At 37.3% G+C, this 24,162-nt stretch overlaps 1 protein-coding gene across 3 annotated transcripts; it reads left to right on the top strand.

Annotated features, from left to right (window-relative positions):
- The first annotated feature begins 2,151 nt into the window (after positions 1-2,151).
- Positions 2,152-22,714, top strand: LOC127798249 (COP9 signalosome complex subunit 2). 3 transcript variants are annotated; one of them, XM_052331691.1, is made up of 12 exons: positions 2,152-2,286; positions 2,946-3,038; positions 9,666-9,744; positions 16,059-16,299; positions 16,381-16,455; positions 16,534-16,668; positions 19,040-19,227; positions 21,271-21,339; positions 21,432-21,522; positions 21,635-21,769; positions 22,077-22,189; positions 22,296-22,714. In XM_052331691.1, the coding sequence occupies exons 1-12, from the start codon at positions 2,277-2,279 to the stop codon at positions 22,384-22,386; spliced, it is 1,320 nt and encodes a 439-aa protein (XP_052187651.1). In that variant the 5' UTR covers positions 2,152-2,276; the 3' UTR covers positions 22,387-22,714. The 3 variants fall into 3 exon arrangements, with proteins under 3 accessions (XP_052187651.1, XP_052187652.1, XP_052187653.1); XM_052331692.1 differs by having other exon boundaries at positions 2,173-2,286; positions 2,952-3,038; XM_052331693.1 differs by lacking the exons at positions 2,152-2,286; positions 9,666-9,744.
- The last annotated feature ends 1,448 nt before the right edge of the window (positions 22,715-24,162 follow it).

The following is a 24,162-nucleotide window of genomic DNA, read 5'->3' as shown; positions in this document are numbered from 1 at the left end:
TGCAGAGGACTCCGCCACTAAATATGCACACACTGGAAAGATGGCTGAAAGAACAATTCTTCATATGTGAACATTGGCCATGCATGGAATTTTAGAATATATAAAAGAATGGAGATCATAGTTGCAGAAAATTTCTCCTTGGAAAAATGTAGGTGGGTGAAGCAGAAAAAGAACATAAAAGAAAGAAAGGAAACAACCATTCCAACCAGAAATTCTACTAGTCCAGCCACCTTAAAGTTTGTCTATATTGTCATTCCGAGCTTCATAAGCTAAAAGAAGATAAATGAAAGATTTGTGTAAGCTCAAATACTTCCCCCATCAACCCAAGGCATGGCCCTCAATCAGAAGCATGATTATGCTTATATCACAAGATTCAAGGTAGTTCACTAGCATCCTGGAGGAGGGTTTATGTCAGGTATCATCCAGTTAGTATCATCTTAAAGGCAATGTGTTTATGAACAAGGCAGATCCAAGTAACAGGATATAACTCAAGCCCATAGGTTTTTCAAAATTGCAGATAGAAATTCTCATTTTCTACGAAAACACAGATACAATTCATTCCTTTGCCTTGAACAAGAAAAGTAAGATAGAAATGTAGCTGATTGGAAATGAACATGTCATCACTGGGTTTAACTAGACAGAAAAAAACAGAAAACTATCAGAAGAAACACTTGTGACTTGGCCTGCTGCAAAGATTAGTGGTTGAAAAAGACTCGTTTTTCTTGATATGAAGCCCACCTCTTTAAGATAATCAAATTGCTCCAATCTTTAAAAGGGTTCTCTGCCAGCTCATAATATTGGGAATTTAATTTTAGTATTAGTTTCCAAGCTTCCCTTTCCCATTAATTCATAAACTAGACTTCTGTGATGCTGGGCGGATAGGGTTGAGTCCTGTCTGGTCTTTCTAGGGAGCATCCTTGCTTCTACATGAAAAAGATGAGAAAACTTACACAAAATCAATAAGATTTTAGGGCTATAAGTTCACGGAGTAGAACCAAAAGCCAAACTTGCAATATGTAAAATTGTGAGCTCCATATCAAGTTTATCAGGAACTGGTTCCAAAATAGAAACACCAAATTGGAAATGGCACAGCCAGGAGTTACAGCATCATACAAGGAGAGGAGAATCCATTACAAGCAGGCAGAACTGTAAGATAAATAAGTCATCATTTGAAGGCCTGCAGCACACATGGATCACAGCATCCAAAAGCATTACTTCAATAGGTTGAGAAATATATATATACATGTCAATGACTGTTCTAAATTTGTAGGTTTTTTTCCCTTGTTTTCTTTTTGCATTCTAATTTTTTGAAGATTTTTTGCTCTTTTGCTTATCAAAAAACTAAACCATAAATAAAAAAAAATCGAACTAAGATACCCGATTTTTATCAATTAATATTCACGCTTCGTTCGGTTTTAGGTTGAGACATTTCAAGTCGTGAAAATGTTAGAATTTAAATTTAATAAGATAATTAAGGGTGTATATAATTTAATCTAAGTTATTAAACCAAACTGAATTTGGTTTTGTTTAAAATTAAAAAAAATAATTTAGTTTATAAATTTTGAAAAATGTGATTTATAATTTATTTTAAATTTGTCTTACAATAAACTCACAGATTGTAATATATTATATGTTTGTTAACTGTAGAATAGTAATTATAAAGCTATTACAAGTGTTAAATAAAAAAATCAGGAAATTACATGACATATATGCTTAGAAGAAAAATCAGAAAGTAGTTGAAATTTATGTAATTTAGGATAATTAATATTTATCTACATGAAAATAGAAACAAAAAAACGAATATTATACGAAATTGGAAACTAGAAAATATATATATTTTAAAAAATAATAAATAAAAATATAGAAAAAATACATAAATAAAACAAATTATACAAAAAATTAAAAATTTTATGTTAAAAATGAAAGAAATTTTATTTCAATTTATGAATTAATATTTTTTTAATATTACAAAGTAGTTACGAAAAATCTTTTAAATTATAAAAATAACTCAAAAATATTTCTTGACGATTCGAAAATGTCAAAACAATACTCCCAATAACATTTTGTATATTTTAACTTTTTATTGTCTTTTTATTTTTTTTATTTTTGGTTTTAAATCTGCGACTTACATTTATTTAAAGAGCCGCTGGTGTCGAAGTTATTCTCATTTCTTCGCAAATAGCGTCTTTCTCACTCGAAGCCTCTTTCTGCTTCGATCCAAGACCTAGAAGAGAGTTTCTTCCCGAATCTCTGTGCTCTATCCAATCGCCGAGACAATGGGTTCCGGTGATTCTCTCTCTCTCTCTCTCCAACCGTTCGATTTTTTTTCCTTGGAACACTTACGCTAGGTTTTCGTATTTAATTTCGTGGAAAATTGAAGAAAGAACGAGTAATTCATGTCACGGCCATCGCGGTGTTCTATAGCAATTTGGCACGCCATTGTCGGGTTTTCGCCGTTGCGATTTCGAATTAGTTTATTTTTGATTTTCTTGTATCGGATTAGTCCTGGAATAGTTCTGTAGTCTGTGTTTGAGACCGGACCATGGATAGTGGGTTTGGATGTTCACTGAAGTTGATTCAGTTGGTCGTTATCGGTGTGCGAATCATTTTGAACATTTCTTCCTTCTTTCCCGATGATTTACTTTTATTTCCGTGATTATATAAAAAAACCAAACTACCTAACCGGTTTTTTATAATTCTCAGCAATTGGAATCTAGTATAAAGGCAAGCTGGCTTTAATCTCGCCGAGTCTCATTTAGAATTTGTGTTGAAATTAATTGCCCCTCTTGCTCTCATAGAGAAACTCATGTGCACTTTGTGAACAGTTCAGTCTCCCTGGTCCTCTGCTCTTATATTTGTGATATTTCAAGGTCATCTTTGATTTTTTATCTAATGATTCCAATGTTTCTGTGTAATGTTATGCTGGATCACGGATTTGTTTGCAGATGCAGATATGGAGGATTATGGGTTTGAGTACTCAGACGAGGAGCCTGAAGAGCAGGATGTTGACATTGAAAACCAATATTACAACTCAAAAGGTAAAGTAATAATCAATTTCGAGCCTCTAATGTTGCTTACTGAAATGATCTATTCAGCTATGATCTTCGTTGTTCATCATATATATTCATTCCTTGGTTTTCCCTTTTCTTTTGTCTCATATCACGCTTTTAACTGCCACTAGTGGGCCTCTTTGGAGTGTAACTATTAGAACGAATTCCAGATATCGGGGGTCAAGGATAAATTCAGGTCATTCACGTTGAAGGGTTTTGTGAAGGCTGTTGACCATATAGTTTCTGTCACACTTAATTAAGCACTTGAGGGTGTTTTTTGTTTATTATAAATCCTGTGCATTGATGATGCTGTGTAATCAACTTTAGGATTAGGAAGTGCAAAGATCTTGGAATCAATTTGTCCTCCAAGTCACATTGTTGTAAGTTGAGGAAGCACAAAACATGGACCCAGTTCGATTATTCGATATCTAAGTTTAGGTGTTTGTAACATATGAATGGGTATTGGCATAGAACATTTGTTGTACCTTTTGTTGAGGACTGCTCTCCCATGGTTGTGCAGAATTGGAGCCACTACAAAATTTCACAAGCTCAGCGTACATCTTAGAATCAACTCTTCAGGTCTTCCATCCCAATCTACATACTTAGTATTTCTTGTTTACCAAACCGCCTTCCTAGAAACTGTTGACTACATGCTGCCTCTCGTGACTTTGCTTTATGAAAGGTTTGTTTTCAGGTCTTCAACAAGTTCTGGTACCCCTTATGGGAGTTGCTAAGCTTGAACCCTGATACTAGTGGGTGCCTCATCATTGAACCCTTTCATATTTGCTATATACATGTTCTTGCGCTCACCCACTTATATATACCAAAAAACCTTCATATGACTACATTAAGGTTTCATTTTTCAAGCAGAAGCAGTTTGGCATGGAGTAGTAAGGAAATTTGAAAACCGACTAGTGTTGTGAAACCAATAATATTTATTTGGAGATTGTGCTTAATGCTTACCAAAACCACTATCTTTGATCTCTCTATTGACGCCATCTATGAAGCACAAACATGAAAATGGATACGAACATGGATGCAGACACTAACACAAACACGAATACAAACACAGGGACATGAGACATGAGATATAATACTTTTCAAGAAAGTAGGGCACGCCATTGTCAAGATACTCAATTAATAAAATAATTATTCATATTTCTAAAACATAATAAATTATCAAAAGATTCAAAACTATATTTCAAACTCACAAATATGCATTTAAAGTATATAAGCCAAAGTCCCAAATGCATAACTCCAATCTAATTAGCAATCAACTCACAGTTCAATCACCTCTGTCCCTCACAATCTAGTCGATGTTCAAAGAGAAAGAAAGTAGAAGTGTGAAGGGTATGAAAACTAAATGTTCATGCAATCAAAAAATCGAAAAACGAAAAAATTACACAGTTACCAAGTTGTTAAACTAAAGAGTAAAATAAAACTCTTTTACTTTTTAGTATTCGAAGCGTCTGCATAAGGGACACACATGTCCTACAATTGTCCCCTCCACTATCCTACTAAATTTTTTTAAGGAATTGTTGGACAAGCCACATGGGAATCCGATACGTGTTAGAGGATGTTGGAGTGTCCAACACGCCAACGACACTAATACGACAACCCCTAGGAAGTGTTTGTGCTTTATAGGAAGCCATGTATCTCCATACTTGAATTGAGAAGAAGAGAAAGGAAGGGGTTGGGGAAAGAAGAAAAGGAAGCTTGAGATTTTCAATAAAGCTTTGTTGATAAACTGGCTTTGGGAATTCATACCCTCTCTTTAGCATAACAAAAAGGGAAGGTGTTAGTGTCACTTGCAAAGGTGAGAGATCTAGGGTTTATAAAATAATTAGGAAGAAATTGAGAAAGAGAGAGAAATAAGAAAGAACAGAGAGAGAGAGCGAAAGATGAGGGAGAAAACAAAGAGAAATTAGGGCGAGAATTGAAGAGAGAGAAGAATTCAATCTGTTATTACTGAAACATTTCCCCAAAATAGTTTTGAGTAGCTTATATAGCTACTCTTATAGGCAATTCTTTTAGTTGCATATTGTAACTGAAAGTTTATAGCTGTCAATTGGCATAACAGAAATGTAATTGAAAAGTTTATAGCAATTGTAACAGGCTACATTACTGTTATAACCCGAGGACTTTGACAATCTCCCATCCTTAAAAGATTTATTGTCCCCAAGAAATCACAGTAATTGGCCACTATTTTTGCGAGAACCATCCCAGTAATCTTTCTTGTCTTTTATGCCTGCTTTCACTATCTAATTCATCCTTCTTAGACCGTTCCTTCGCCTTCTCTTTTTCCTCTCTTTCTTTCTCCTCCTTTTCTTTCTTTCTCCTTCTTTTGCCTTTTCCTGCAATTGTTAGGTAAGAGAAATTGTGCAGACATTAGAGAGAGGAGTTAAGGAAGAACTTTCTAGTTTCAGCCAAAGGTCGGATAGCTTCCTGAAAATGTTTTAAAAAATGCCTTAAGCCAGCCTACCAGTGGATTTACCTCTACCAAAGATTAGTTGGGAGACTCATTTATTTGTCACATACCAGATCAGACATAGCATATGTGGTGGGGGTTGTTAGCCAGCTCATGCACAATCCTACGGAAGTACACTTGCAAGCAGTGCATCGAATTTTGTATTACCTAAAGGGTACACCGTGTAAGTGAATTTTGTTCAAAGGAGGGTAGGAACTAACTTTTAAAGCCTACACGGATGTTGACTATGGAGGGTCAATAGTTGATAGGAGGTCAACATCTGGGTATTGCACATTTTTAGGGGGAAATATTGTGACTTGGAGGAGTAAAAAGCAGACTGTTGTGGTAAGGTCTAGTGCAAAAGTTGAATTTAGGGCAATGGCCCTTGAGATTTGTGAGTTGTTATGGGCAAAAATACTTCTAAAGGATTTGGAAGTCAAGTGGTAGGCTCCTATGAAGCTATATTGTGATAATGAGTTAGTTATTAATATTACACGCAATCCGGTGCAACATCATCGTACTAAAAATGTGGAAGTTAATAGGCATTTCATAAAGGAGAGGCTTGAAAGTGGTTTAATTTGTACACCATTTGTTTCTACAGGAAATCAGCTTGCAGACTTACTAAAGGTCTTTCGGGGATAGTTTTTCAAATGATAACAAGTAAGCTGGGAATGGAGGATATTCATTCCCCAGCTTGAGGGGAGTGTTGGGAGATAAGGAGTATTTTTTTTTTTTTTTTTCCTATTTATCAAGTTTATCCGAATTATTATTTCATCCTTTAGTTGTTGGTTGTTTTTTCAGTTAGTCTTATCTGGTAGTGGATTGAGTCATGGTCCTCATCTTTTTGTTTGGTTTCAGATTTGGTGGTTAGATAGTGGTTCCTACTTTTGAGGAAGTGGGTAGTTTCTCTCCAAAACTGTATATATTGATTCCTTCTTTGCTGGAAATAATACACGATTTTTCTTGCCTAAGTTTTAACAAGCCCCTAGCAAGTATCGGAGCCAGATTGGCTCTCAGTGGAAAATCCGCCGGCAGGCTCGCATTAGGTAGTCTAGAGAACAGGGTCAAGACCATGCTTAGTTGCTGCCTGAACCTAGAAAATTCCTCCCAGAGATGGGAGAAATCTTCTCTCAAGTTTCTCTCCACCGTCATCATATCTGCTCGACCTCAACTCACTTCTTCTTGGGTCTAGCGAAGGCTAAGATCCATTGTTTCTAGTCTCTCCTCGATGTGCTCTTGGTTCTGTCGAATGCCCAGCTCCATCGCATCCAACCGCGACTCCAACTATTTCATCTGTGTCCCTTCCGCCATCATTGGGTTCGCCTGCTACCCAACTTGTTGAAATAGTCGACGGAGGTAGTCGGTCGTCTTTGCCCAGGTGATCTCCAATGCACCGATCCTAATCAATGTACACTTATGTCCGAAACTGCACAGAATTCTGATTGCTCGGAATCTGCTACTCACTGGAATGTTCAAATTGATTGGCCGGGAATTGCTAGTCTCTGATACCAAATTGAGAGAGAGGGTTCTGGAGGTAATTTTCCATAGCTTTATGGAAATTGCTAGAAGAGAAATTGAGAGAGAGAGAGAGAATTCAGAGGGAAAGATTCAAGTAATTCATTGCCGAATCCCATCCTCAGGTTGTGGCTCTTTATGTAGCCTCACAGCCATCCACATGCATCCATGTGCAGCACAACATAAATGTAACCACCTCTAGGTATTGGATAATTCTCCATAACAGAAATACAACTAAAAGAAAAGGCTAAATTGCAATAGCTACCCTTGGCACGTGACCAGAAGATTAGTTTTGGCTAGAAAGGATACTTCATCTATCAAGTACACAGATTTTGACACTGAGGTTTGGGACCAGGTTGCTGCAGTAGCAGTGGAAGTATTCAGACAGCATTGCGCTAAGTATTCGGAGATAATACCTATGAGTTTGCTAGGAGATTCTTCACAGCTAAATAGGACTGCTGTCAAACTTTTGACTCATAGGGGAGACAAGATTGAGCTTTGCCATGAGCTGCGATTACCCTTTGTGAATTGGGTTGTTGCAAACCAGAAATCATCTTTCAAATGTTATGAAATATCATATGTTTATCCTGAAGCAATTTGGTCTTGGGCAGGAATAAAGGAAGAGCATAGGCAGCAAGTGGCAGAGCTTTTGTCTTTTCTGGGCTCCTTGCATCGTCAGTCATCCATAAGAACTTCAAACGGGGTGGTTAAAAGACGACAACTTTGACAGGTACTCAGTCTTGCAGAAGCTGCTATAAATAGGTTGCAGACAGTAGGACTAAGATTCTGTGCAGTTGCAGACCTGGCCCTTCTAGGGCTACAAGGTGCCCTTCTTGCTGACAAATTTACATGCAAGGCACTTGATAAATTGTTAGAGCTCTTCATCTATTTAGGAGTGTGAAAAATTGAGAAACGTGTTCATTGATGCCCTTATGCCACCGAGTGATATCACAATGATTTGTTTTTTTAGATATATTCAAGGAAGGAGAATAATCTTGCATCACTAGTGGCGGTTCACTGCTTGCTATTGGTGGTCGCTACTACTACCTGCTTTATCAAACGTGGACTAGTTTGGGGTCAGCTTTACCCTTGAGATAATAGTTCAGCATTCTTCTGTGGATATCAGACCATTTAGATATGATGGAAGGATTAGTGTACTAGTTTGTTCTAGAGGAGGTGTTGGTTTTCTAGAAGAGTGCATGGAACTAGTCGTCGAGCTGTGGGAGCAGATCATTAAGGCTGAACAGAGGCAGTTCAGAGGGACTGCCATACAGCTGGGAAGATGTTGAAAGAAAAGGTTGCTGCCAGACTACTTGTTGCTACAACTCGCATAATTTCTGTATGAAGGTCCAAGAAATTACTGGGACTTACAGATCAGTGGGAAAAGAGAGCCTTCGCATGGACATCTGTGAGGACTACATTTTACGAGTGCAGGAAAAGCAAAAGAGAAGGAACATAAAAGCAGAGAGGAATAGGCCTAGAAGGAGAAAGAAATAAAAGAAATATTATGCAAATAGATGGGAATTGGATGAAGAAACAGCGGCTTAGTAGTAATAAGTTTCTTGGGGACAAGAAACCTCTCAAGGAGAAGGGGGGTTGTCACAGCCCCAGGGTTATAGAAGTAATTGTTTCATATACATGTATTTTCCCTTGGATTGTACCTTAGGCTGTTGTAGTATTGTACCTTCAGTTTGTTACTAACTGAAAGGATATCACAGCCTATATATAGGCTGAAGTAAGGGAGAATAAGAAGTTTGTGGAATGAATGAACTTGAATTCTGTCTCTCTCCCTAATTTCTCTGATATCTCTCCCATTTCCCTCTGAATTCTCCCTTCTTCTGGTTTCTCTCTCCCGTTCTATTCTATTATTCCCGATTTCTTCCAATTATCCTATTAAAACCCTAGGCAAACCCTGGGAATGTAACATCAAGACCCTAGGGTTAATACAGTAATTGCTGTAAACTTTTCAGTTACATTTCTGTTGTGCCAATTGACAGCTGTAAAATGTCAGTTACAATATGTAACTGAAAGTTACATATTGTCAGGTTCCTAAACCTGACCTAGGGTTTCTGAAGTAATTAGGAAGAAATCGAGAAAGAGAAAATTGAGAAAGAGAGATAAATAGAAAGGACAGAGAGAAAGAGCCGTGCGCGAGAGAGAGAATCCTGGACCTGGCAATCGGCTCATGGTTGTCCTCTCCATTACCAACACAAAAAGTAGATTTTTAATCCTCCCGTTTCACTTATAGGAGTGTTTTCAGACAAATCTTCCATAATTAGGATGAATAAAAAGGGGAATGGGGGTCTTCTTGCCTCAACTTCTGTAGCTGCAAAAGAAATTTTTTTGAGCCCGATTAGAGATGGGTAAAATAATGGAGGGGGTGGAGAAGCAAGATCCAACTCTGCCATTGAATGGTTCTCTTTTGGTCTTCTATCTACCTTGACTGCCTGTATGATTAGGCAATTTTAACAATTCTCTATACTGGTCCACAAATATATCCTTAAAGTTAACTCCGCCCCCACTTCTCCACCCCCATCCCCACACACACACACAAAAACCCCATTGGAGGTGTCTATGCTTGAAACCGTTTGTTTCTTCTTATGTAGCTGATTTTCTCCATGTTTTTGTAATAGGTTTGGTTGAGACTGACCCAGAAGGAGCACTTGCTGGTTTTGCTGAAGTAGTTCGGATGGAACCTGAGAAGGCTGAGTGGTGAGCCACCTAGAATTCACAATTTTATTGCTAAAACATATAAGAGGGAAACTCAAATTTAAAATCATTATATGACTGTGATACATATTATGCCTTTATGTGTCAGCAACATATTTTTATATTATGCCTTTATGTGTCTACCCCACATAGTGGGATAAAGGCTGGATATGTTGTTGTTGTATGCCTTTATGTGTCTGGAACATATATTTTTGCCCCCAGAAAACAAGATTAGTTATCATGATTTTTAGTTTTAGTTTTTGGTTTCCTTTGATGATGCAGGACATGGATATCATCATGTTCATAGTGTTACTGCTGTGAAGTTTTCTTCTGCTCCTCCTGCATATGCTTCTTCATCCCTGATTCCATGTAACATAGGTTGATATATTGCCTTTGACTCCTGTTTTCATATTATGAAGAACTGGGCTGCTGGAGGTTTGATATGAGATCTAGGATGGTTCTACCCCTGAATAGGGGTTCCTTTTTGTCACCTATGTTGGGCATAAGGACTGAAGGAATTCAGAATTATGCTTTCATAATAATAATTTGATGGATACAGCAGTCCTCTTATAGAGGGAGAAATTACATCAAACATGGAAACTATCAAAAAGGAAACTATCTCTAAGGAAACAAATTAAAACACAAAGAAGGAAATATACAAAGAAGGAAATATACACTAAGATACATATGGACATAATCAATAAAGATTCCTAAATGATAATTAGGAATAATTCCTAAATGATAATTAGAAATCTTTTCTAATCTAAGCAGATCTCTTAACATTCTGATAAGTCAACACTCCCCCTCAAGCTGGAGAGTGGATATCAACTATTCCCAGCTTGCTTACCAAAACATCAAACCTTCTTCCAGCTAGCCCTTTAGTCAACACATTTGCCACTTGATCTTCAGATGGCACATATGGAATTCGAATTAACCTAGCATCCAATTTTTCCTTGATAAAGTGCCGATCAATCTCTATATGTTTAGTTCTGTCGTGCTGTACTAGATTATGAGCAATATTAATAGCTGATTGATTATCACAAAGTAGGTCAGTAGTACCTTGAACCTTGATTTTCAAGTCTTCTAAGATAATTCGAAGCCACAAAAATTCACACAATCCAAGGGCCATTGCCCTAAACTCTGCCTCTGCACTGGATTTTGCCACAACACTTTGCTTTTTACACTTTCAAGACACTAGGTTTCCCCCCCCCAAAAAAAACACACAATAGCTTGTAGTGGATCTCCTATCAACCAAGGATCCACCATAATCTGCATCAGTGAATCCTTGTACATTCAATTCAGTCCCTACTTTAAACAAAATGCCTTTAACTGGTGTTACCTTTAGATAGTTCAGGATTTTCTGCACAGCTCGCATGTGCTCCTCAGTTGGACAATGCATGAACCGTCTTACTAGACTGACAGCAAAGGCAATATCAGGCCTAGTATGTGAGAGATATATCAACTTGCTCACAAATCTCTGGAACCTCCCTTTATCAACCATTTGTCCCTCTGAGTTATCCTGCAATCTGAGATTAGGATCCACAGGTATACCAGACCCTTTTCCTCCTATCATTCCAGTTTTAGCTAGAAGATCAAGAATGTACTTGCGCTGTGATAGAAAGATTCTAGTCTTTGAGTAGGTTACCTCAATTCCTAGGAAATATTTAAGTACCCCAAGGTCTTTGATCTCGAATTCTTCAGCTAATTTTCTTTTTAAACTCTGTTGTTCTTCCATATCACTTCCAGTCACAACTATATCATCAACATACACTAAGAGTGCTATAACTTTTTCACCTGAATGTTTGAAAAAAAGAGTGTGGTCACCTCTGCTCTGAGCATATCCCATAGACTTCATTGCCTTAGAGAATCTGCCAAACCATGCCCGGGGAGACTGTTTAAGTCCATATAGGGCCTTTTTAAGTTTACATACTGTACCTGGATCCCTCTCCTAAAAACCAAGAGGCACTTTCATGTATACTTCATCTTCTAAATCCCCATGTAAGAAAGCATTCTTCACGTCTAACTGCTGCATTTTCCACCCAAAATGAGTTGCCAAGGATATAAGAATTCTCACCGTTGTCATTTTTGCCATTGGTGCAAAAGTCTTAAGGTAATCTATGCCATAAGACTGAGTATAGCCTTTAACCACTAGTCTAGTTTTATACCTTTCCAGTGTGCCATCAGCTTTATACTTCAAATTAAATATCCATCTGCATCCAACTAGAGTGATTCCTTTAGGCCTAGGCACCAATTCCCATGTCTGATTTTTATTTAAGGCATTCATTTCCTCTTGCATGGCTTGCTTCCAATTTTGGTCTTTTAGAGCCTCTTCTACTGACTTGGGAATAACAATAGAGTCTAATGAGGTGAGGAAGCTTTTGTGGTTTTGGGAGAAGCGATGATAAGACAAGTTATCAGTTAAAGGGTGTAAAGTACAGCTTCTGACCCCTTTTCTCACAGCAATTGGTAGGTCTAAATCATCAGAAACAGGGTTGGAAAGGGATGTATCTAATGATTGTGCAGTTTCAGTACTTGGATCTGATGCTGGTGAGGGCTGAGACTCCATAATAGGTTGCCTCCTTTTGAACACATAGGGAGAACCCTTAAACCGAACCGGAGAGAATGGCCTGTGAACTGCTTGTTTAATACATTCTGTAGGTAGAGGAGAGGGGTTAGGAGATTGGGCTGGAACAACAGAGGAAGAAGGATTAGAACTAGACAAAACAGGAGTTGGTGCTAGGACAGGAAAAATTTCAAATGAGTCTTGGTCCTCAATTCCTCGAGTCTCCCCCTGAGGACCAAGGCTTGGAGAGCCAAAGAAGGGCTGAGATTCAAGGAAAAAGACATCTTTGGATACAAAGAACTTCCGAGTTGGAGGGTGATAGCACTTGTAACCTTTTTGGGTTGGAGAATACCCTAGGAAGATACATTGAAGGGCACAAGGATCAAGCTTATCCTGATGTATTTTAGGGATATGAACAAAGCACACACAACCAAACACATGAAGAGGGAGAGGAGTATGCAAATAGTAATCGGGAAAAAAAGAGGATAGGCACTGGAATGGGCTACGGTGATTTAGGACTTTGGAGAGAACGCGATTGATGACATAGGCCGTGGTTAAAACGGCTTCACCCCAATAGGTTTTAGGAACATGAGTGTGATGAAGGAGTGTGCGAGTCACATTAAGGAGATGTCTCATCTTTCGTTCTGCTACTCCATTTTGTTGTGGAGTGTCTACGCAGGAAGACTCATGAACAATACCCTCATGTTGAAAGAAAGAATTCAACTGATTATTAAAATAATCTTTAGCATTATCTGTTCTGAATTTTTGGACAGGAGTACCAAATTGTGTGGATACCATTTTGCAAAAATAAGGTAAGATGGTACCAATTTCAGCCTTTTCTTTCAAGAGAAATACCCAACACATGCGAGTACAGTCATCAATAAAGGAAACAAACTACCGAGCCCTAGAACAGTTGGATGTTTTGGATGGTCCCCAAACATCTAAATGAACGAGGGAAAAAAGTTTAGAAGATAATTTGTTGCTTATAGGATAAGACACCCTATGGTGTTTGGACAGCACACACACATCACATTGAAACATCCTAGGCTCTAAAGATTTAAACAAATGAGAAAACATAGCTTTTAATAAAGGAAAAGGCGGATGACCTAATCTATAATGTTGAAGCCAAATGGTGTTGGATGCTGAAACAGAATGAGATGAACAAGCAATGGCAGGTTGTTGCTTCTTTGTAGAATGGCCTGCCTTGTGTAAGTTATACAACCCATTGCGCTCTTCAGCCACACCAATCATCTTCCCCGTTATCATGTCCTGAAATTCACACATATGAGGATAGAAGATAGCACGACAATTTAATTCTTTGGTTAGTTGGTGAATAGATATAAGATTGGTAGCTAACTGTGGGACATGAAGGACTTGTTTGGTTGTTAGCAAAGGGCTGAATCTAACTGTACCTTGGCCAGCAATAGGAACAGTGGTTCCATTAGCAATAACAATCTGTTTAGGGCTAACAAGAGGTTGGTAAGTATCAAAGGAATTTATGTGAGGGTTCATGTGATTAGTAGCTCCTGAATCAAGGATCCAATTGGTATTCCCAGCAGTTTTAAAGGCAGAAAAACACTCAAAATTGATGAGTTTACCTTGCTGTGCAAGTGAACAGGCTCTCCATCTTGGAGAGTTTTGAGGAAATTCTTGAGTTTGTTCATCTCTTCTGCATTCAATTGTGAAATATCAGCACCAATAGATTTAGTTTTACCTGCTGATTCAGCTTCCCCTTGATCTGTGCTGGAAAAATAGGCGTGACAACTCTTAAATCCGCCTATCCTGCTTAGCACAACTTCTTTGCCATGGAGTTTGAATCAATTATCCTTAGTATGCCTAGGTTTTTTGCAATAACTGCACCTTAAACCTTCTCGTCCTGAATTTTTCCACGAATTTTCTGCCTTTCCTGCTTTAAACCGAGATCCATCTCTATGGCTTGACACCATGGCCGAGCCTTCAACACTGTGATCTCCTAGCATAGCCATCCTTTTGTTTTCCTCACTTCGAACAATGGAAAAAACCTCATTAAGAGTAGGTAATTTTTCCCTACCAAGCACTTGGATCCTCACTTGATCATATTCCAGATTAATCCCTGCTAGAAACTCTACAATCCTGTCCCTTTCTTGAATTTGTTTTAAGTTTAACAGCATCATTGCTACACTCCATCTTGATATCTTGATAATGATCTAGTTCTAGCCACATCCCCTTCATTTTATTATAATATTCTGTTATAGTGGATGTCCCTTGCCTTGTCCTACTAATCTTGGTCTTAACCTCAAAAATTACCGAGGCATCTTGAACTTTAGAATAGGTTTGCCTCATAGTCTCCCAAATGTCCCTAGCTGACGTTAAAAACATAAAGTTTTTACTTACCTTCGGCTGCATGGCACTCCAAAGCCATGACATGATTGATGAATCTTCAATTTCCCATGCTATGAAGGATGGGTCCAAATCTTTTGGAGGAGTTCCGGTCAGGTGGCCTAGCTTTCCTCGGCCTTTGAGGAATGTGCTCACAAGCTAAGACCATTGCAAGAAGTTTCGCCCATCAAGTCGGTAGGAAGGATGTATCCCAGGTAGATCACCCCCTCCCATTGGTTGCTGATGACTAGGGTAGGATTCAGCAGTGGTAATGACCGGAGTCGCCTCTGATATCTCCGACATGTCTTAAGAAGATTGAGTTTGGAAAGGGAAACTAGAAGTGCAGCTGGAACAGAATTGCTGAACAACAAAACAGAACAAAACAGCAATTAAGGCTGGGCTGAAACCCTAGAGGAGTTCGGCGCAAAGAAGTGCAATGAAGGCACTATTAGGGTTTCAAAAATATTGGAAGGGAAGGGAAAGGCTCTGATACCATGAAGGAATTCAGAATTATGTTTTCATAATAATAATCTGATGGATACAGCAGTCTTCTTATAGAGGGAGAGATTACATCAAACATGGAAACTATCAAAAAGGAAACTATCTCTAAGGAAACAAATTAAAACACAAAGAAGGAAATATACACTAAGATACATATGGACATAATCAATAAAGATTCCTAAATGATAATTAGGAAAGATTCCTAAATGATAATTAGAAATCTTTCCTAATCTAAGTAGATCTCTTAACATTCTAATAAGTCAACAAGGACGTTATACAGAATCCATCTTTATTTTTATAAAACATTTGCTGAAATTAATGGGTGTTATTTTTCATAAGAAATTCATGACATAATCATATCTTAATTGTGTGGTACCTTTATATGTGAATATGTTATATTTGTAATGTATAATCTGCTGATACCAACAAACTGTTTTTCCTTCAACTTTCTGAAGCCTATTTTAATATGGACAATTAACAGAATGCTATTTTTAGCTGAAAGAGGACCATCAATTGGAAATATTTGACATGGGACCCTGTTGACCCATCTTCTTTTAATTGTTTCCTCTTTGGCATTTCATTTTAGAGTGAATTTTTCTTGCTACTAGCCTGTTTCTTGGGGACCCTGTTTCTTGGGGAGGAAAGGAGTCCAGTTTCAATTATTAAGTCTACCTTAAACATTCTCTTATAGGAATGGGACTGTACATTTGATACCAAAACATGCAGGTGTCCTGTGTATATGAACATGAAATGATGCTTATGCATCTAATATGGCTTCCATGTAACAGGATACTACCTTATGGTTAAAGGCCTGCAGTATGCTTGCACGTTCTTTACGTCAAATTCATTTACTTTTATCACTGTTTATAACTGGAGGGCTATCTTTTTCTTTCAGGGGATTCAAAGCTTTAAAGCAGACTGTGAAGCTCTACTATAAATTGGGGAAGTATAAAGAAATGATGGACTCTTACAGGGTGATGCTAACATATATCAAATCAGCTGTGACACGAAACTACAGTGAGAAATGCATAAACAATATTATGGATTTTGTTTCTGGATCAGCTAGTCAGAACTTTAGTCTCTTGCAAGAGTTTTATCAGACCACCTTAAAGGCACTAGAAGAAGCAAAAAATGAGGTCAGAATTTTACTCTTTATTTGCAACAAGCCTTGAGAGGGGCGAAAAACAATGATGTCAATAATGTCCTCATTTGCACAGAGGCTTTGGTTTAAGACAAATCTAAAGCTCTGCAAGATTTGGTTTGATATGGGTGAATATGGAAGAATGAGCAAGGTAATTACTAGTTTAGTTTATGGCTTTTTCCTATTTTTCTAATTTTACCATGAAAAATGAATCGTTGGAGCTAATCAGATTTTGAAGGAACTGCACAAATCTTGTCAAAAAGAAGATGGCACAGATGATCAAAAGAAGGGAACACAATTGCTGGAGGTGTATGCAATTGAGATTCAAATGTACACCGAGACGAAGAATAATAAGAAACTCAAGGTAAGAAATTTTTTGTGTTTGCTTACCTGCTTTCTCTCCACAATGCCCTCCCAATTTTGCCCATTAAGAAGATGCAGTATTTTTGTTATTCGGGCTTATATGTTGGTCGTAAGAGGAAAATTATGTACATTTGATTCTTTATTGGTTATGCTCTCATTGGTCTGGCTTATAATAGTGACCTTTTGTGCTTGAGATTTGTGTAGTGTTCTTTCCCTTCTGTACCAACGAATCATTTACTTGCTATGAGGACTAAATACTTTGGACCTCTAAAATAACAATTGAAGAGCATACGGTAAAGGTAGAAAGACTGGCAAGATTAGTGAGACATGCCAATGTGGTTATACTCTCATCAAGTATATGTACATGGATAGTTGTATCCATCTACAAGACCTGCATATAGAAATCTAGCTGACAAGTCTATCTTCCAGCATTCAGAAGCAGTGTTTTATGTCATGGAGAATTTAGCGTGGACAGTTGGTTTTGGCATTAATTTGTGGGATTTGCTATAGCATCAAGGACCAAGATTCCTTTATTAGACATGGTGTCAGCTGACAAACTTTGTTTGAGGCAGCTCTACCTAAATGATGTACCAGTCATGATTAGCCATCTTTACATAACTTGCTAACAACTATTGTTTGGACACTTTTTACATAGCCACCAATGGTGCCACAATGGCAGAAGACTCTTGCCATCAAAATCTGTAACTCCTGGAATAGCTATTTGAATCATGTTACAAGAGTGTAGGAGAAAGGGAGAATGGAAGCATCAGCAGCCTTCTGAACTTTATCAAATCAAGTAGGGGAAGGCTGACATTGTATATCTTTTTTTTCTTTTTTTGGACAGCAGCTTGAGGCAGTTGCTATTGTTCAGGCTCTCAATTTACCTTGAGTGGGAGCATGACAGGCCTAATGTAGCAATAAATAGGATTAATTTGGCACTTATTATTATTATTATTATTTTTGGAATAGGTTGGATTTTACTTTTGACCACTTCAAAATTCTATGTACTGTTGAGCTGGGACGAAAAATGGGAACTGGAAATCCTGCAATAAACTGCTGGTGACTGCACTGTGATTCTGAGAACTCAACAAGTTTGTGAAAAGCATGAACCTGGCCAGTGAAGGAGGCCTTGACCAGAAGCTATTCTTAAGTTAAATGACAAAAGGCTCATTTAAGGTGCCCATTTTTCCTCTTCTGCTCCTCTCTCAACAACATATCAACTCTTAGCCTTACCATGTGGTGCCGGCCACATAAATTCTGGCTCGCCAGTGATCCCTATTTGTAGTCCTATCTTTTGCAAGGCCCTCTTAATTCATATTGTACCAAAGAGTGTCTTAGGGAGTTTTCTTGGTCTTCCTCTACTTCTTTTGCTAAAGACTTGTTCCGTTTTATCACTCCTCACAGAGGCCTCTATTGGTCTTTTTCTTACATGACCCAATTATCTCAATCATGTCCCATGCATCCAATCTTTAATAGGAGCCATTCCAATCTTATTATGAATTTTATTTTTAATTTTATCTTTTTTTCTATGGTTGCACTTCCATCTTAACATCCTCATCTCTGTTACGTTTATATTTTACATATTGGTGTGTTTTACTACCTTATATTCTGTGCTATACAATGAAGTTGATCTTATAGCTATCTTATAAAATATTCCTTTTTACTTTAATTTAATCTTACTATCACATGAAATGTAGTATGCATTTTTCATTTTAACCATGTCACCTTAATTTTATGGGCAACATCCTCATTAGTTTTTCCATCTTTTTGAATGATTGATCTAAGATATCTGAACTGACATTTTCTTGGTATGACTTGATCCTCTAGCTTTATTATAACATCATCTACGCTTACATTTTTATTAAACTTATTTTCCATATGCTTAGTTTTCAATGTGTGTATAAATGATGTCAATTTTGTATATAAGTTGTTAGTTGAATAAAGTTAAAATGAACTTTTGATATCAATACTTGTGGCATTCATGAACCTGAACTCTGCTGTGATATGCATCTCGTTGCTGCAACTGTTCTTAAAACCTTGTCGCAAATTAGGCAATTGGTTAGCTGAGTGAAGAACTGATTTAGGAAAGTGGTACCAGGGTGAAATTTTTTGTTAGGCTTTGTATTTGGAATGACCTATATTTTGCCCCTTTCCATTTAGGTTGTTGACATGCCAGTTCCATTGCTCTATGTGATTAATTCTTGAATGATCATATATTATAATTTACTATGATGTTGGATTTGGGTTACACATTTGATGATTCTGTGAAAGCTTATTGTATTTAAAGATTCCTACAATTCTATAATTTATAGTTTCTATATCCTGTAGTATATATTTGTCTATTGAGCTTTTCCATAAATTGATTAATGCAGCAACTATACCAAAGGGCCCTTTCAATCAAGTCAGCAATACCCCATCCTAGAATCATGGGAATTATTCGAGAGTGTGGTGGAAAAATGCACATGGCAGAACGTCAGTGGGCCGATGCAGCTACGGATTTCTTTGAAGCTTTTAAGAACTATGATGAAGCTGGGAACCAGAGACGTATCCAGTGCCTAAAGTATGTATGCAATCTTGTTATTTCCATGCTTGTGTGAGAGTTAAACTCTATGTGTTTGTGTGTGGGTAACACAATCTCACACATGCTGTAAAAGGTTATTTAATTTATGTGAAATTATAGTCCTAATTAAATGTTATGTTAATGGAAACAAAGAAAAAATTACCTCTTCTTAAAGTAACAGCTTGAGGCCATAGCAATCAAGGAAAATGTCACAACCTAATCCAACATCAGTAGTCTACTGGGGAAGTCTTGGGTATAAAACTTAGTCCCATGAACCCAAGGAGCACTTTTGGGTGAGGACCTGTGGCGGTACAGATAATCTATGACATAAGTAAGAAAATTGGTCCAATGATAAGAGTTACAATATTGAATTTTGTGGTTAGTTCAAGTAATATTCAGTGTCTGATTTTTCTACAAAATACAGCATTATGTTGAAGATAATAATGATTTGTATAAACAATACTGGCACTGTCACCTTCTGCTAACTGTATCCTTATTCTCTGATGCCTCAACCTCTCTCTTTTATTGCTACTCTGCCATTATCTTCTATTCCATATCCCATATAAATACTGTGATAAGGTGCTAGCCTAAGATTTCCCGCAGATTTCCATACAGGTCTTAACTTGTTCATCCAGCCCGTTCCTGATATATTGCTCCTTATAAATCAAACTCCACTTGACTTGCTAAATTTTGTTCATCCAGCTTATTCCTGATGCATTGCTCCCTATATAATCAAGCTCCTCTAGTTATGATGAATCCTGGAACCAGATACTTATCCCAGTGCCTGAAGTACACCTGCGATTTCATTACTTCCATGCTTGTGTGTGAGTTCTGTTTGTGTTTGTGCATGAGCAATACATTTTTCTCTTTCTATAAATGCTTATTTGATTTATATGAAATGAAATTTTGGTTCTAATTAAATACTATGTCAACAGAAAGTGAGAAAAATTTACCTCTGCTTAAACTTTTACAGCTTGATGCCATGGAGAACAAGGAAAATTTGTGATTTAATGATAGAACAACGAACCAGAATGAAAGTAGAATTAAATCAATGATGGAGATTTTCTGAATTAAATAGTCAAAGTAATATTTCAGTGGTCTGATTTTGTACAACAATCCAGCATGTTGCAGACTGTAATGATGATTATTATAAACGCTACCAGCACTATCTGGCTGCTAACTGAACCCTTGCGATTCTGATGCCTCCGCCTTGCTATTTCTAAAGTACTTCTGCTAATAAATCTTCTAGTCCACCTTTATTTGCATATTAATCCTATGTTAAGGTGTCTTGTCAAAAAAAAAAAACCTCCTATGATAAGGTGTTGGTCTAAGGTTCCCTGCTGATTCATCCAGCCGTTACTGATAGATTGCTGCCACTTGGAGGCTAGATGGACTCTGCTTAGGCACCCTGAAGAAGTTGTGGTCTCCCTCATGTTTTCCAGAGGGATTGAAGGTGGTAATCTGAATTTCTAAAAGAAGAAGAGAGCAGCATATTGATGGAATAAGGCCATTATTAAGGTTGTGAAGTGAAAATGTAGCCAACTTTTAAGGTGCTCTAATTTTTCACTGTTTCCTCAGTTAACATTGTGATTGAATTGGGGTTCCTGCAAAGAAACGATTCATTTACTTATCAAGTTGTCATTGATATTGTGGATTTCTATCATAAGTCTCAGTCGATTGTGAATCTCTCAGTACAACTGAGCAAAGAGAGATCATGTGTACAAATGAAAAATAGTCATGTCATTCTGGTTAAAAAGACCCAAAAGGGAATTGGTACATACAAAGAAATGCATTCTTTAATGGCGTGTGATGACAATTTCTGTTTTTGCCTCTCTTTTGGTTGTTCGAGGTATGTTTTCCAACCAAATACTTAACATGTGGCTCCTTTTGTGTGCTTTACTTGATGAATCTGGGGCATCTATTAAAACCCCAGTTTCCCTTCTATATTCCTGAAATTGCCCGCTGCTTGTTCAATTCTGCAGATAAGTTTACTGATTAAAAACTTAAATTTGACTAATTTTTCTGACCCCTTCCCCTTTGCAGATATTTGGTTCTGGCAAATATGTTGATGGAATCTGAAGTTAACCCATTTGACGGTCAAGAGGCAAAGCCGTAAGTTCTTTGAAAGATCCAGTGTAGAAGTTGTTCATGTATTCTGCTTTTTTTTTTTTTTGGGTTTAACATGCAACCCCCTGGGTCTTCAGATATAAAAATGACCCAGAGGTTTTGGCGATGACTAATCTGATAGCTGCATATCAACGGAATGAGATATTGGAATTTGAGAAAATCCTCAAGGTATGGCTAGTGGAGACTGTTGTCACCATCTTGCCTATTTCAATTGTAGCTTTCAATTATCTAGTCCTCACCAATCTCTTCCAAATTTAAGTTAATGTTTGGATTTTGTCAGACAAATAGAAGGACAATAATGGATGATCCTTTTATCCGAAATTACATTGAAGATCTCTTGAAGAATGTCAGGACCCAAGTGTTGCTTAAGCTCATAAAACCTTACACAAGGATTCGTATCCCCTTCATATCAAAGGTAATGACTAGAGTTTGCAGTTAAAAAGCAATGTTTTTCTTTATGTTCCTTCAACAGATGCACTGATAGTATATAGCCTTTTCTTAACTTCTCTTTCTCCCTAAAGATGTTATTATATTACTTCTTGCTATACATGTTGCGTTGGCCTTAACTTATAAGGACATGTAGTCAATCCTACCTAGTGGGATTAAGGCTTGTGATTATTGTTTTCCATTTTAAAATGGTATCTGATTAATTGAAAGAAGCCTCATGGTGCGTGAGCATGACCACTGCTAATACTAGCTTCCTGAACTTGTTTGAACTGCAGGAGCTTAACGTTCCAGAGAAAGATGTTGAAGAATTGTTGGTTTCTCTAATCCTGGATAATCGAATCCATGGGCACATCGATCAAGTCAACCGGCTATTAGAGCGCGGTGACAGGTGTGATTTTCTGTACCTTGCAATTTGATCTTTCTTCTACACTTGAATTGCTATCAAAACTGGGGTTCCTCATCTCTTATTGAGCATTGAGAATGATGTGGTGCAGGTCAAAGGGTATGAAGAAGTACACAGCCATAGATAAATGGAACACACAGCTCAAATCCCTCTATCAAACTATCGGCAACCGGGTATCTTGAGATTGATCTATAAAGACACAGGAATGATTCTACCATCTTTATTGAGAAGAAAGTGGTCCTAGGACACTTGAGATTTTGCTGTCATGGTTGATTCCCATAGAATGTGTACCTACCTTTTTTGTTAAAGCATTTGAATCTCAGTTGATTGTATAAGCTGTGGGTTAAGATAATTAACTAACTAGCTCTTAGTGTCATGTCACATAATTTTGTTTTTGCTCTGCAATTGTTGATATCTAGGTGGGGATCTTGTCTTGGGGCTCTTTGAACTTGAAGCTGGAAAATTTTTCCGATCTCTCATTACAGTACGTGGATGGTATTCGGCATTAAATGCAAGTTGTGCTTGATGATCTATCTAAATCAATCTAGCTGACTCACCCAGGCTAGATGTGGGCAGGTCTTTTTGGGGTGGGTGGGTGGGGGCTTATTTAATTTTTTCACTAGAATGATATAATTGCTAAAAATGATTTTGGTGGTGTGATTAGTGCTGACATATTAAAATATTAATTGAGGTAGAGGAGAGGCCCGCAGGTGTTGTTGGGGTCTCTTTTTTTTTTTTTTTGGGGGGGGGGGGTGGGGTGGTTTATCATTAATTATTTACTATTTTGGGTTTCGGGATTACATGCATAATAATAAAGTGGGAATTATGATGGGTCCCACTGAGTTGGGGGGGGGGGGGGGGGGACTAATTTTCCATTTACCTACCTGTCACCACTGGTTTTCTGTTTGTGATAATTTGAACTCCCTTATTTTTGCCCCAAAGTGCCTTTTTCCTTTTATTGATTTGATGTATGTTGGGTGAATTTGTCGAATTTTAATATTTATTAATGATATAAGTATGTAAAAATTTCAACCTGGGTGGTTACAAGTAATTTTCCAAGGAAAAGAATGTGTAATAACTTAAAATTGGAGCAAGGATTTTGGTCAGGATAGATTGGAGTGTTTTTTTTTTTTTTTTAAATATTTTGTTGCATAAAACACTCCAATCTATTGCATATTCTCCTCAAGGCTTTTAAATATTTCACATTTTATCTGAAAATAAAATATACTTATTGCACCTTCACTACAATAATTAACATTACTCATATTAAAATTGTTAATCAATGAAAACAATTTAAATAACAATAAAATAAAAAAGCTAACAGATGGCTCTTCAATTATTTGTATTTTATTTTGTTTTGGTTACCATCCAAACAATAGCTACGTTGGGATATTATTTAAACTGAGTTATCATTAATCCGTGTTGGTATTGGCACCATCCAACCAAGAATACATATACAACTGATAGGGACACTGACACTGGAAGATGATGATGAAATGGCATTGATTGGAGTAGTTTTTCGTTACTTAATGACTTGTTCATTGCAACTTTGACTCTTTTTATTTTGTATTAGTTTATATATATATATATATATTCGAAATCTTTCATCATCAATTAACATAAAAAACTAAACACAAACGCCTCTAAGTAGGAGGAGAGATTTGGCTTAATCAATTTGGAGGCGACGACAATGGCAGGAGGCGGTGGAATGTCCGGATAACTATGGAAATCTTTCCGTCTTCTCCACCCTCCAAAATGGTCCCCCCACTCATTCCCCCATGCAGTTGTTGTACATGCATATAATATTAATATATATATATGTGTAGATAGAGAGAGAGAGAGAGAGAGAGAGAGAGAGTAATTATTATATACTATTATTGAAGAGCATGTGAGTGGGGAAATGGGTGAAGATGATGATGTCGCTGTTGGTAATACTTGTCAGCTCTGTATGTGTACGT

This window comes from Diospyros lotus, chromosome 3 (genome assembly GCF_014633365.1).
Source record: "Diospyros lotus cultivar Yz01 chromosome 3, ASM1463336v1, whole genome shotgun sequence".
NCBI lineage: Eukaryota > Viridiplantae > Streptophyta > Magnoliopsida > Ericales > Ebenaceae > Diospyros > Diospyros lotus.
The sequence above is the reverse complement of the archived record's forward strand: the minus strand, read 5'-3'. Positions and strand labels throughout refer to the sequence as shown.